Genomic DNA, 13,431 nt, shown 5'->3' with positions numbered 1-13,431 from the left:
TTTAATAAATTTCTTAGATTCTCATAAAATATTAAAATAGATAAAATTTATAATATTTATTTTTTAAATTCTTGTAATATATCAAAATAGATAAAATTTACAATATTTATACTAATTCGTATCCACGTCTTCTACTACTACTATCACAAAAAATTACATTTAGGAACTGTTTGATATTGCTATTGAAAATGCTATTAAAAAAATTATTTTTTTACGTATACTAGTCAGAGAGTATTAAAAAATAATTTAAAATTAAATTTGATAAGTTTTAATTATAATAATATTAAAAAATAAAATAATTCTTTTTGAATTGCTTTTTTTAATAGTAATTAAAATAGTACTTTTATTCAGAAAAATAGTTTGGACCTTGCAAACTCAATGCCAAACAAGTGTACTTAGTAAAATATATATTTGAAATTTAGGTCATATATATATATATATATATAATTTTGATTACAATTTGAGGCATTAATTTAGTTGGACAGAAAAATTATGAAATATGAATAATTAATGAGTTTTAATTTCATAATATTATTAATTTAAAATTTATTAATGACATTATATATATATATATATATATATATATATATATATATATATATATATATATATATATATTAATGCGTGTTCAAATAAAAACATAAAAATGAAAAGGAAAACATATGTACTAGGGTTCATGGAATTATATTTGTTCGTTACAATAGAGTAGCCCATATAAACAATTAATTAAGAAAAAAGAAGAGACAATTCATATCGATCGCTACACACGTTCATCAATACTACGATGATGATCCTTGATTTTGTTCATTGCAAATGGCTCCACCTCCTCAAGACCACCATGATTATTATCTTCTGATGGTGCCCGCCAATCCCTGAATTGTTCCCTTCCATGCTCAGAACTTCCCGTATCCACCACCATGTCTGCATCATCTTCATCTTCATAACCACTATATTGTTGCACCACCATAACTGAACCCTGTGCAAAGCTTGAGGTAACCAACAAATCCCCCATTGCCCCAAGCTCCGGATACTCGCACCAATCCATCAATCCAGCAGTGAGAGGAGAGTCCATCCCTTCCCTTCTACCCACCACATAGAGATCATACATATGGTGCATTCCTTTTAGAGCTGTAATTAGCTCTTCATCATTGTTCACCACCTTCTCCTCGTACACCACAAACTGTTCTCCTGCAGACTTGAGCCTGAACTCATTCACAAACTCATCGTCCAACCTCCGTTGTTTTTCCATGCTTGCGAGAGTTGCCAGTGATCTCCGGGAATCGCCAACTGGGGCTTGTTCTGCTTCAAGATCTATACCATCTCCAGGAATAAACCTCACAACTGTTAAACAAACACCATGGCCCATTGACATTCTCCAGGCATATGATAATGCCTCGCAATCATCAGGGCCGCCAATGAACAACATGGCTATCTGGCGCATTGTGAGGTTGGATTCTCCAGTAGCTCCAAGTCCTCTGTCTATGAAGATACCAACGGTGCAGGGTGCATTGGCTAACACATTTAGATTTACACCTCTAAATGAAGTGCTACCTTCTTCCTCCAATTTCCCATCAGGAGTTGGTAGCTTGTGGAATGGGAGGATCAAGAAACCCACTTCCTTGTCCTCAGCTAGACCGCAAATATCTTCATGCATGGTGGCATATGGGGACAGTGCAGTTAGAGGGTGGATAGTGACAAGCTCATTTAGATTGGCATAAGTCTGGAGAGAATTAATTATTTGCTCTGAATACGCGTTTCTGCGGCTACTGCTGGTCTTGTTGGGGTTGTGGACAATAAGCATTGCAGAGGCACGGCCAGTAAGCTCGATGAGATGGAGGGCGAAGACATTGAGAGGTGATTCTTTGGAGGCATTGGAGCATTCTAAGATGTTGATCATTCCAGAGACATTGCGGCTGCTCTGGAAACAAGCTAGGATCTTAAATTCGGAGTCAAGTTTTGCTTTCTGTATTGTCCTCTGCTTGTATTGGGAATGACGCTTGTTGGGGTGGTAAATCGAGGATATAATGGATGGGACTACTCCAGTCATCAGCAGAATAGCAAGCACCATTATCGCATATTCTTCGCTTGGCAACAACTGCACCACGTTTTGCATACATAATCTCCTTAATTAGAAAGAATTAATTAAACACTTGGCAAGAAATTTCCAATATAATTATGCAAAAATCCTTGGTACCGTGAGTAACTAATGAAAATTCTATAATTTTCTAGCACAGTGTTATATTGAGAGAGGAAAATTACCAATTTGTCGAAGCCCATGTGAAGAATGATCAATGCCAAGATGCCTTTGGTGTTCATAAGAACTCCAAGAGCAAAACCATGTTGACGAGGCATCTTGTAGAAATGAGAAGCCAAGAAAATGCTTACAATCTTAGCCCCACAGCACAAGATTATTAGCAGCAATGCTACACCCCAGTGGCTTATTTTCCAAATTTCAAGTCTTATACCCACAGCGGAGAAGAACAGAGGCAACAAATATGCAGTCACAAAGTCCTCAAATTTCTCCAGAAGCACACTTGCAAGCACCCTGTTTGGCATTATAAGCCCGAAAATGAAAGCCCCAATAATGGAGGTCGTCCCTAGCATGTCACTCACCAGAGAAAAGAAAGAAACTGACACCAGAATGAAACATAAATAGTGCTCGCTGTACTTGTTTCCTTTCGAAGTCTTTCTAATTACGTAGGCAAGAGCTGGCCTAACCAGGGTGACGCAGAAAACTGCAAAGCCCACAGTTGCAACAAGAGAAAGTACTGCATTTAATGCGCTCACCCTGGCTGGTATCAGAACGGCTAGAAGAAGCCATGTAAATATCTCACTCACAATAGAAATAGACATGGCTAATCTTCCAATATCGGCGTGGAGGAGCTTCTGATCAGCTAATACTCTAGCAACCACAGGGTAGCTTGTGACTGTGAGAGCTGCGCCCCAGAAGATGCAACCAATGGTGGCATGAGGGTGTCCCCTGGCACCAGTGGAAATGAAATAAAGGGCAATGCCAATGATGAAGGGAAGAAGAGTAGCGACGATGGCGAAGCGGATGGATTTACTGCCTAAGCGGAAGATGGAAGCCATGTCCATTTCTAAACCAGCCAAGAACAAGTGACAAGTCAAGGCCCAGTATGACACCGTTTCTACTATGAAAATGCTTCTCAAAGGAAACATCACTGAAAAGAAATGGGTTTGGCTTAAGGCACTTGGTCCTATCATTAGACCAGCCTGCAATCACAAACACAACCACTTCTCATGAAAATTTGTAATTCTTGCTTCCCAATCAAGAACAAAGGAATATTCAATGAATGAATAAGAAGAATAATAATAATAATAACAACCTCCAGGTGAAATGATAATTAATTACCAGAATATCGGTGACAATGCGAGGGGTACCCAGAGGCTTGAAGAGATAGAAGAGAACACGGTTGATCATGATGACGACGGAGAGTTGCCATGCGAGGAGAGGAAGGGCTTGAGTCAAGGGGTTTTCACTTTGCCAGAAGCCATGCTCTGCCGTGATGTTCACAATGTAACAATGGAAAGGAGTGTTTTCTGGTACATGATAGAAATTTTGCGGGTTATTGATATCCATAATTCAGCTGCGACGTAGTCCTCCTCAACCTGCACCTAAATGCAGACGGTGGTGGCCTTGGGCTAGAGCAAAGAAGGTGGAGGGAGGAAGAGAAAGAAAAAGGAAGGAAATGGTTTTGAGAATGAAGGATATGAGCTAGAATTCATGGTAATCCGTTGAACTTGGGTTGGCATTGCTGTTTTTCTGGTTGGTTTTGCTCCAATTGTTTTGGAAATTAGATTCTGTTGTAATTTATTTATTTATTTTTTTTCTCATATCACTCACTTCTCTGTTGTTGATAAACAACTTTCATATGTTTTCCAACTCTCCAAACAGAAAATGATGATTTGCTGTTTCCTCTTCCTAATCTCAATTACAATAACTTTCTAGTACTATATTCATACACAAGAATTTGCATTCCCTGCTGTTCATTTAGAAACTTAAATTTCAGTTGTTACATTTTTATATATTTAAGAATTTTGCTGAGAGCAAGGATTTTGTTTATTTAAACTTAGACATCTCAAAACTCTTTTCCTTCAGTGGTTTAGATTTTGCTTGAAATTAAATTTATTAAAAAATTGGTGGTTATTATTGTATGTATATTAGATGAACATAATTAGTGATGTTTACCTATTTTAGATATATAAGTTATAATATTGATTTAAATTATGGTGATTTAATATATCACTTGATCATAAATAAAAATAAAATAAAAAAACAATGCTTTAATTTTCCTCTATCAAATTATATATAATAATAAATTATTAACGATAAGATATTACATAATATTAAATTATATATAAAAATCAATAAATTTTAATTATTTTCGACACTTTGAGATTTCGAGTTCAATTCTTAGAGGAACAAACTCTAATAAAAATTCTCAACAGAAATATTACATAATATTAAATTATATATAAAAATCAATAAATTTTAATTATTTTCCACACTTTGAGATTGGAGGAACAAGCTCTAATAAAAATTCTCAATAGAAACTATATTTTTCACATTCACTTAACTTTAATGCATATTAGTCGTCAAATCTGCCCGGTAATCACCTAGATGCAATTGCCTAGTAGTAATTTACACAATTACACGGATGATACAGGCAACTTTAATAAAGAGAAGACCAAAGTGGCTCACAAGTTGATATACAATTTTTACCCTCATGTACCTCCTACTCCTACTGAAACAATGATTATCTAATACTACAATCCTAGAATCTCACTCATCAAACTCAGAGTCATCCTCAATTTCTTCATTTTCACCATTTTCCTGCAATAAATGTCACTTGATCATATTACAACTGTGATATAAATAGGCATAAAAAAGATAACCAGTTTCTCAGTAAAAAGAATAAGACGCATAGCAAGACAAGTGTACCCTTTTCTTAATATAGTCTGCCATGGCTTTATCAAACTCGGCTCTTTTCTCCATTGCGATATCATAATATTTAACCTTATCCTATCACAGGCAGAAAATTTCAGTTAGAAGGTTATTCTGATTGGCAGATGTGGCTGTAAAGATGAAGTTGCAAAAGGATAGGTTCATTGAAGTGGCAGTAGGGTTCTCGAGGTGCTCATTGTTTTCAGACCTATCTTTCCTCCCAACTGGGGCTAGTATTTCTACTTTGGCAGAACTAAGGATCCAAAACAACCTTTATTCTATGACCAAAACAAAAAATATGCCATAAAATAAATCCTTCATATGTGGAAAAGAACACTACTGTAGATACTAAATAGGAAGAAAATAAACTCGTAAGTAATTGTTATGGAAAGTCAATCACTATGTTATGGAAAGTCAATCACTATATTATTTCTCTGTATATTTTGTATTCTGTATTCCTATTTAGGATTTCTTATTTAGGATTTTTTCCTAATTAGTATAACACAATTATAGGAATCAATTGTATATATATACCCATGTACAGATTAATTGAAATCAATTAGAATCATCTCTTTCTACAATCTAGGGTGACTATTTGTTCTCACTACCCAGCTCAGGAGAGACCTTGGCAGCCGACCGGCCGTTTCAATCCCGATCAACAACGCCGGCGTCGTCTCAACCCCCTCATTCCACCATTGTGTGCTGTTGCCTGATCCAGTATAACCATTAAAGGACTTCTGAGGTTTGGCTCTCAGATCCTATTTCGGTATTTGCTTGATTTCTGATCTTTGGTTATTTTGCTGCTATATTTGGATTAGCGTTTTGGTTAGTTTTCTTTGTCTCAACAAATGGCAGACAATAAGAATGTTATTTCTGATGTGATTCCGGTGATGACTAAGATCACGGAACACAAACTTAATAGTTCGAATTACCTGGAGTGGAGTAAGACTGTTAGGGTTTATTTGCGTAGCATTGATAAGGATGATCACCTTACTAAAGATCCACCCACTGATGATACACGACAAACTTGGCTAAGGGAGGATGCTCGGTTGTTTTTGCAGCTTCGGAACTCGATTCATAGTGAGGTAATTAGTTTAATTAATCACTGTGAATTTGTTAAGGAATTGATGGATTACTTAGATTTTCTGTATTCTGGTAAAGGGAATATTTCTCGTATTTATGATGTTTGTAAGGCATTCTACCATGCTGAGAAAGATGATAAGTCTCTCACAGCTTATTTTATGGATTTTAAACGGGTATACGAGGAACTTAATGTATTGTTGCCTTTTAGTCCTGATGTGAAAGTTCAGCAGGCCCAACGGGAGCAACTGGCTGTTATGAGTTTTCTTGCAGGCCTTCCTTCAGAGTATGAGACTGCTAAATCTCAGATTCTCTCCAGTTCTGAGATTTCCTCTTTGCATGAAACGTTCACACGAGTCCTTCGTACAGAGAGTACTCAATCTTCACAGCCTGCCAGTAGTGCTCTTATTAGCCGTAATCCAAATGGACAACAGGGTAATAGAAAAGGAAGTAGAGGAGGACTTACAGGACAATGTATAATCAGCGTAATGGAGAGGCTAGTTCTAATCAGGACTCAAGAGGAGTCATTTGTTATTATTGCCATGAGCCTGGCCATACAAAATATAATTGTCCGCAACTTCAGAGAAAAAATCAGCAATCACAGATAGCAAATATGGCAGCAGAGAATTCTACAGTATCTTCCTCTGAGAAAACTATTTTGGTATCTGCAGAGAATTTTGCACAATTTTCCCAAAGATCGTGCATCTCTAAAGCCTACGGTTCCACATCACTGCGATCATCGAGTAAATCGACTACATGCCTTGTGTCTTCCTCATCCAAATGGGTTATTGATTACGGTGCAACAGATCACATGACAGTAATTCTAGTCTTCTATCCGCTACGTCTAATCTCACTTCATCTCGTTACTTTAGTGATGGTTCTACTTCTTGTGTCATGGGTTCTGAATCGCGAACCCGACTTCACAATTTCTTTGTCTTCTGCTTTGTGTCTACCAAAATTCTTTTTATCTACTTTCTAGTAAACTTACTGCACCTTAAATTGTTCTGCTTTCCTTTTTCCGACCAATGTTTGTTTCGTGATCTTACGACGGGCATTATTGGTAGAGGACGCGAGTCGTGGTCTCTACATTACGAAAAATCATGTACCGCGTCGCTTGTTTGCTCCAGTACCTTAACACCTCTTGAAGCTCATTGTAGATTAGGTCATCCTTCTTTGTCTACCATGAAGAAGCTGGTCCTCAATTTCATCTTTATCGCACTAGAATGTGAGTCGTGTCGCTTTGCAAAACATCATCTTTTGTCTTCTGTGTCTAGAGTTAATAAACGGGCTTCATCCCCTTTTGAGTTGGTTCATTCTGATATTTGGGGTCCTTGTTCTGTTACATCTAAAACTGGATTTCGTTATTTTGTTACTTTTCTTGATGATTACTCTCGTGTTACTGGTTATATTTAATGAAGAATCGTCGAGTTGTTTTCTATCTTTTGTGCCTTTTGTAATGAAATCAAAACTCAATTTAATATTTAATGCGCATATTAAGAAATGACAATGCCAAAGAATACTTTTCAAAGACAATTTCAGCCTTATATGACACAAAATGGCATTCTTCATCGCCTTCTGTGGATACCCCATCCCAAAATGGCGTGGCCGAAAGAAAAAATCGTCATCTTCTTGAGGTAACTCGTGCTCTTCTTTTTCAGATGAAATTACCTAAACACTTTTGGGCGGATGCAGTTTCTACGGCATGTTTTTTGATCAATCGTATGCCGTCTTCTGTCCTTAATGGAGATATTCCTTATACTACTTTGTTTCCTACAAAATCTTCGTTCCCTATTGAACCCCGTATTTTTTGTTGTACCTGTTTTGTGCGTGATGTTCATCCACAGGTTACTAAATTGGATCCAAAATCTCTCAAATGTGTCTTCCTTGGGTACTCCCGGCTCCAAAAAGGGTACCGTTGTTTCTCTCCTACTCTTAATCGTTATCTTATTTCTGCAGATGTCACATTTTTTTAGTCCACTCCATTTTTTCCTCCATCATCTGTGTATGAGATTCAGGGGGAGGAGGATGATCTCTTAATATATACTGTCCAACCAATGTCTAGTCCTCTCCCACAGCCTGTTCCTTCTATCTCTAGACCTACTCGACCTCCCATTGTTCATGTTTATTCCAGGAGATTGGAAATTCCTGACTCAGATCCTCCACCAGCTACTTCGTTGGGAGATCCTGTACCTCATACTGATCATGATTCTGATCTAGACTTACCCATTGCTCTTCGTAAAGGTAAACGTTCATGTACTTACCCTATCTCTTCTTTTGTTTCTTATAATCAATTGTCTTCTTGTTCTCGGTGTTTTGTTACTTCTTTAGACTGCTCCTATCCCTAATACCGTTGATGAGGCCTTTGTCTCATCCCCGGTGTGATGCTATGAAAGAGGAAATGGAGGCTTTAGATGCTAATGGTACATGGGAACTATTGCCTTTGCCCACTGGTAAGAAAGCTATTGATTGCAAATGGGTATATACAGTAAAGGTAAATCCGGATGGTTCTGTGGCTAGGTTAAAAGCACGCCTTGTAGCAAAAGGATATGCTCAGACATATGGGGTTGATTACTCTGATACTTTTTCTCCTGTAGCTAAACTTACTTCTATTCGTTTGTTTATCTCTTTAGCAGCTACATATGATTGGTCCCTGCATCAATTGGATATCAAGAATGCTTTCCTTCATGGTGATCTTCAGGAGGAGGTGTATATGGAGCAACCACCTCGGTTTGTTGCTCAGGAGGAGTTGGGTAAAGTTTGCAGGCTTCGAAAGTCTCTTTATGGCTTGAAACAAAGTCCCAGGGCATGGTTTGGGAGATTCAGTGAAGTAGTACAGGAATTTGGTATGCAAAAGAGTAAGTGTGATCACTCAGTATTTTATAGGCAATTTGAGGCTGGTCTAATTCTCTTGGTAGTCTATGTGGATGACATTGTCATCACTGGGAGTGACTCTGTAGGTATTTCATCTCTTAAAACTTTCCTCCAAACTCAGTTTCAGACCAAAGACTTGGGATTGTTAAAGTATTTCTTGGGTATCGAAGTTATGAGAAGTAAGAAGGGTATTTTCTTGTCTCAAAGAAAATATGTCCTCGATCTATTGACAGAGACAGGAAAATTAGGTGCTAAGCCTTGTAGCGCACCAATGACTCCAACTTTACAATTGTTAGCAGGGGATAGTGAGTTGTTTGAAGATCCAGAGAGATACAGAAGATTGGTAGGAAAATTGAACTACCTTACAGTCACTCGTCCTGACATTGCTTATGCCGTTAGTGTGGTAAGTCAGTTTATGTCTTCCCTAACTGTTGCTCATTGGGAAGCCTTGGAACAAATCTTGTGTTATCTGAAGGGTGCTCCAGGAAGAGGTTTGCTATATGGTAATCATGGACATTTGAATGTTGAATATTTTTCAGATGCCGACTGGGCTGGATCTAAGGTTGACAGGAGGTCAACTACTGGATATTGCGTTTTTATTGGAGAAAATTTGGTGTCTTGGAGAAGCAAGAAGCAGAGTGTAGTTTCTCGATCTAGTGCTGAATCCGAATACAGAGCCATAGCACAATCAGTATGTGAGGTAATGTGGATACTTCAATTACTAGATGAGACAGGTTTTAAGACCTCCTTGCCTGCGAAATTGTGGTGTGACAATCAAGCTGCTTTTCATATTGCTTCTAATCCGGTGTTTCATGAGCGGACCAAACATATTGAGATTGATTGTCACTTTATTCGTGAAAAGATTCAACAACAGATCATCTCAACAGGACACATCAAAGCGGAGAGCGCTTAGGAGATATTTTCACAAAAGCTCTGAATGGAGCTAGGATTGACTACATTTGTAACAAGTTGGGCATGATTAACATCTATGCTCCAACTTGAGGGGGAGTGTTATGGAAAGTCAATCACTATGTTATGGAAAGTCAATCACTATATTATTTCTCTGTATATTTTGTATTCTGTATTCCTATTTAGGATTTCTTATTTAGGATTTCTTCCTAATTAGTAGAACACAATTATAGGAATCAATTGTATATATATACCCATGTACAGATTAATTGAAATCAATGAGAATCATCTCTTTCTACAGTAATAAAATCCTATGTTTCTTAGATGCATAGGATTTGATAATTTTCGTTTTCAACAGATAAACTCGCACAAATTAAAATCTTCAATATCTCAGCATGTCTCAACATTATTTATGATCTCTACAAGTCACAGTCATACACAGACCTCAGATTTCTTTGTATCCATGACATTCCATGCCATAAAAAGGTTCAGGTTAGTCATAATAATCACATTCTTGATTGGCAAAATAGGAACGTAAGGTAACTTTAAGGAAGGTAAGGTTAAATATTTAACCTTGATATGTTTGAGGAGAAGGCATAGTAAATAGTGGGTAAGTATACATATCTTCTTTGGTTGTAACATAAAGTTACATAAATATCCATATAATGGAAAAAAAAAAAGTAGGTTATAAAATATGGGTAAAAAAGGTATTACAATTAAAAAGGAAAACCTTGCTGCCTCAACCCACCAAATTTGGTGGGTTGAGAAGGGGGTTTCAAAGCTTTTAGACCCAAAAATCATACTTTTTAATTAGTAACCTCCTCCCAAACGAAGTGGCATGATTACCAAACCTTATAAAACCTTGGTTTACTTTCAAAAACCCCCATCCAAACAGAGTATAAGAGTCTCTGACAAACCATTGCAACTAATATATAACTTTGCCTAGATGAGATTAATCATACCCTGGAAATTGTTGGAAAACATACTTTGGCTCCACCCTGTTGGTGTCCTTTAGTGTTATTTCACTCATCAAAAAGACATTTGCGTATATATTGGAAAAATATAGTGAACACAAACCTCATAAGTCATTGTTTTCCACTTCTCACCACATGCCTTCCCAATCTGAGAGAAAATGTTACATAATTCACTCATGAGCGAATGAGAAAAAAGCCTGCGCGCATGTGTGTGTGTGTGTGTGTGTGTGTGAGAGAGAGAGAGAGACTAAGTTAAGTGATACTTCAACAAATAAACATACATCACGCATTGACTTTACATCTGGGTTCTGTTCTTGAAAATCCTTACGAAAATCCTCCCTTCAAGACCAAAGTAAAATTCAGTAAACATCAGCGGTGAAAAATATTTGTGGTTGTACATATATCAAACAAAACCAGTCAGTGGTCACCTAGAACTTACAAGAACAAGTTCAACTAAGGCAATACTGATTATTTTCCACATACATGCTTAAGAATAGCAATGACAAGCAGGATTAGAAAAGTGTAAGAAGTAGGAATATATGATATAAGACAGAGCCCAACAAATTAGCTCCCAGTTGTGACGTGAAATTAGCTAATTATTGATAAATGTAGTGGGAAGACCAAAAATTAATAATGTTAATAAGGCACCTAGCTTAAGAATTATAAAATGATACAGGAAAAAATAACAAACTAACACAAAAATGAAAGATTAAAAAAAGGTGAACCTATAGCCATTGAGCCCTGCAAACTAAACCATGCTTATTGGTGGAGAGCAGTTGTTTGATAAATAGTAAGATATTATCATTTCAACAAGCAAAAATCACATGAAGTCTCATACAGTTTGTTAATTAAGATCCCACGTTGGTTTGGAATAGGTAATGTGTCCCTTGTATAACTTTGGGCACTCCTCCCTTTGAGCTAGCTTTTGGGGTGAGTTAGGCCTGACCCATTTTCTTAATATGTTATTAGAAACTCACCAACTAATATTTGGGCCTCCCATAAATTGTGTCACGCTCCAACTATTAGACTTAAGCGTGAGGGAGGTGCGCTAAGATCCCATATTGATTTATGATAAGAGTAATATATTCTTTATATGGCCTTTGGCACTCCTTCCCCCTTGAGCTGAATTAGACGCAGCCCATTTTCTTAAGATATCAGAACCTTCCCAATCAATGTTTTAGATCTTTCATAAGTATTTCAGCCGCTTATATGCCTTTGGGCACTCCTCCCCAACTAGCTTTTGGGGTGGGCAGATTAGCCCTAACCCAAACCAAACCAAACACAGCCCCTTACGCCCTCATGCTGAGTACTGAATATCTAGAGTGTGAAATACTCGTGGGAGACCCAAACATTGGTTGGTAGGTTCTGTTGCCATTTTCTTTGGGCTGAGCCTAACTCAAGCTAGCTAACGGGGAGGAATGCCAAGGCCATACAAGGGGCATATTACCCGTCCCAAACCAATATGGGATCTTCACACAATTTATCTTTTACTAGGCATTTGTATACACTTAGTACCATATTACAAGGACAAAGTCGCCATGAGCGTAAGTGCTAATTAGGAAATCCTACAAAAACAGTGTAAAATTTAAAAAATGAGCACATTTCAAGACGATTGGCTGCCAGTAAGCATAAAAACTAATTTGTTAAGTCTTCATTTGGTTGTTTAGCAGCCAGCAATTGACTAATGAGAATATGGGTAAGAGATAAAAGGATTATAAGATTACGAAGGAAAAACTCACATACAGGAAGAAGAAGAAGGCAGTCGGGGGTTTCTTAGGCCTTTTAGCATCAATTTTCACACTTTTCTTCTTTGGCCTCCTCGTCGGCTTCATTGCTGACTTTGGTCTCTTCTCGTTATCACCACTAACAGGAAACCAAAATGCGAAAATTCTATCTAATTAGCAACACTTGGAACCCAACAACCCAAGTGATATTTTAAAACAAACAGAAAACACCCATTTTCAAGTTTTCATCACTTGCATTTGGAACCCAACAACGAAGTAAGAAAGAATTAAAAGCCATACTCAACTATGCTTACAAGCTACAACAACCATTTATCATAGTCAAGATGGGTTTTCAAAAGCAAGCAACCCAAAACCGCAAAAGTCACAAAATTAGCAAAATCTTCTTCTAATTTATCTTGTTATCAAATTTTATTTCTGGGATTTTTTTGTTGAAGCCAAAGGCAAAGAATATGATGACCACCGACAAAGCAAATGTTAAAGAGAAGAAAGTAAAAGAAAAATAAGATAAATGCCAATAGAAATGGGGAAGAAGAGAAGTGTGAATAAATACCCCTCGGAGATTTTTCTGATGGCGTTAGAAGAGGCAGAGGAAGCTGAACAAGAGCGACGTTTCTTGGATTTTGGAGTCTTCTTTGCCATGTTAGCTGGTAGGCTCTTTCTTCTTTCTCTTCTTCGATGGCTTCCTGGCTAGGGGCCCTTTGACACTTTCAGAGTGCAGGCGATATCAACCACGAAACCAAGCGGACTGAAATAAAACGCTGCGTTCGGGCTCTTTTTCTCTTATGGATTGCCGTTTTTTGACCGGGTAAATAGGGGGTGTGGTTCGATTCCGGTTTGAAATCTATTTAGAATCAATATTGAATTAAAACTTCGATACTAGTTGGTT

General features: G+C 37.3%; 2 protein-coding genes across 4 annotated transcripts; both read right to left on the bottom strand.

The window, feature by feature from the left end:
* Positions 1–647: 647 nt before the first annotated feature.
* On the bottom strand, positions 648–4,339 carry LOC110642134 (cation/H(+) antiporter 15). Its single transcript, XM_021794079.2, has 3 exons — positions 3,374–4,339; positions 2,260–3,234; positions 648–2,095 (listed from the first exon to the last, which is right to left on the bottom strand). Exons 1-3 carry the CDS (start codon positions 3,599–3,601, stop codon positions 761–763), a joined length of 2,538 nt encoding a protein of 845 aa, XP_021649771.2. The 5' UTR covers positions 3,602–4,339; the 3' UTR covers positions 648–760.
* Positions 4,340–4,553: 214 nt separating this feature from the next.
* On the bottom strand, positions 4,554–13,303 carry LOC110642139 (high mobility group B protein 14). 3 transcript variants are annotated; one of them, XM_021794085.2, is made up of 6 exons: positions 13,096–13,295; positions 12,544–12,663; positions 11,082–11,139; positions 10,904–10,948; positions 4,964–5,044; positions 4,554–4,855 (listed from the first exon to the last, which is right to left on the bottom strand). In XM_021794085.2, the coding sequence occupies exons 1-6, from the start codon at positions 13,182–13,184 to the stop codon at positions 4,805–4,807; spliced, it is 444 nt and encodes a 147-aa protein (XP_021649777.1). In that variant the 5' UTR covers positions 13,185–13,295; the 3' UTR covers positions 4,554–4,804. The 3 variants fall into 3 exon arrangements, 2 of the variants coding, with proteins under 2 accessions (XP_021649777.1, XP_057996866.1); XM_058140883.1 differs by lacking the exon at positions 12,544–12,663 and having other exon boundaries at positions 13,096–13,303; XR_009146078.1 differs by lacking the exon at positions 4,554–4,855 and having other exon boundaries at positions 10,789–10,948; positions 13,096–13,299.
* Positions 13,304–13,431: the final 128 nt, after the last annotated feature.

Source organism: Hevea brasiliensis, chromosome 18 (assembly GCF_030052815.1).
Source record: "Hevea brasiliensis isolate MT/VB/25A 57/8 chromosome 18, ASM3005281v1, whole genome shotgun sequence".
NCBI lineage: Eukaryota > Viridiplantae > Streptophyta > Magnoliopsida > Malpighiales > Euphorbiaceae > Hevea > Hevea brasiliensis.
Note: the sequence above shows the minus strand (reverse complement) of the source record. Positions and strands in the feature narration are given on the sequence as shown.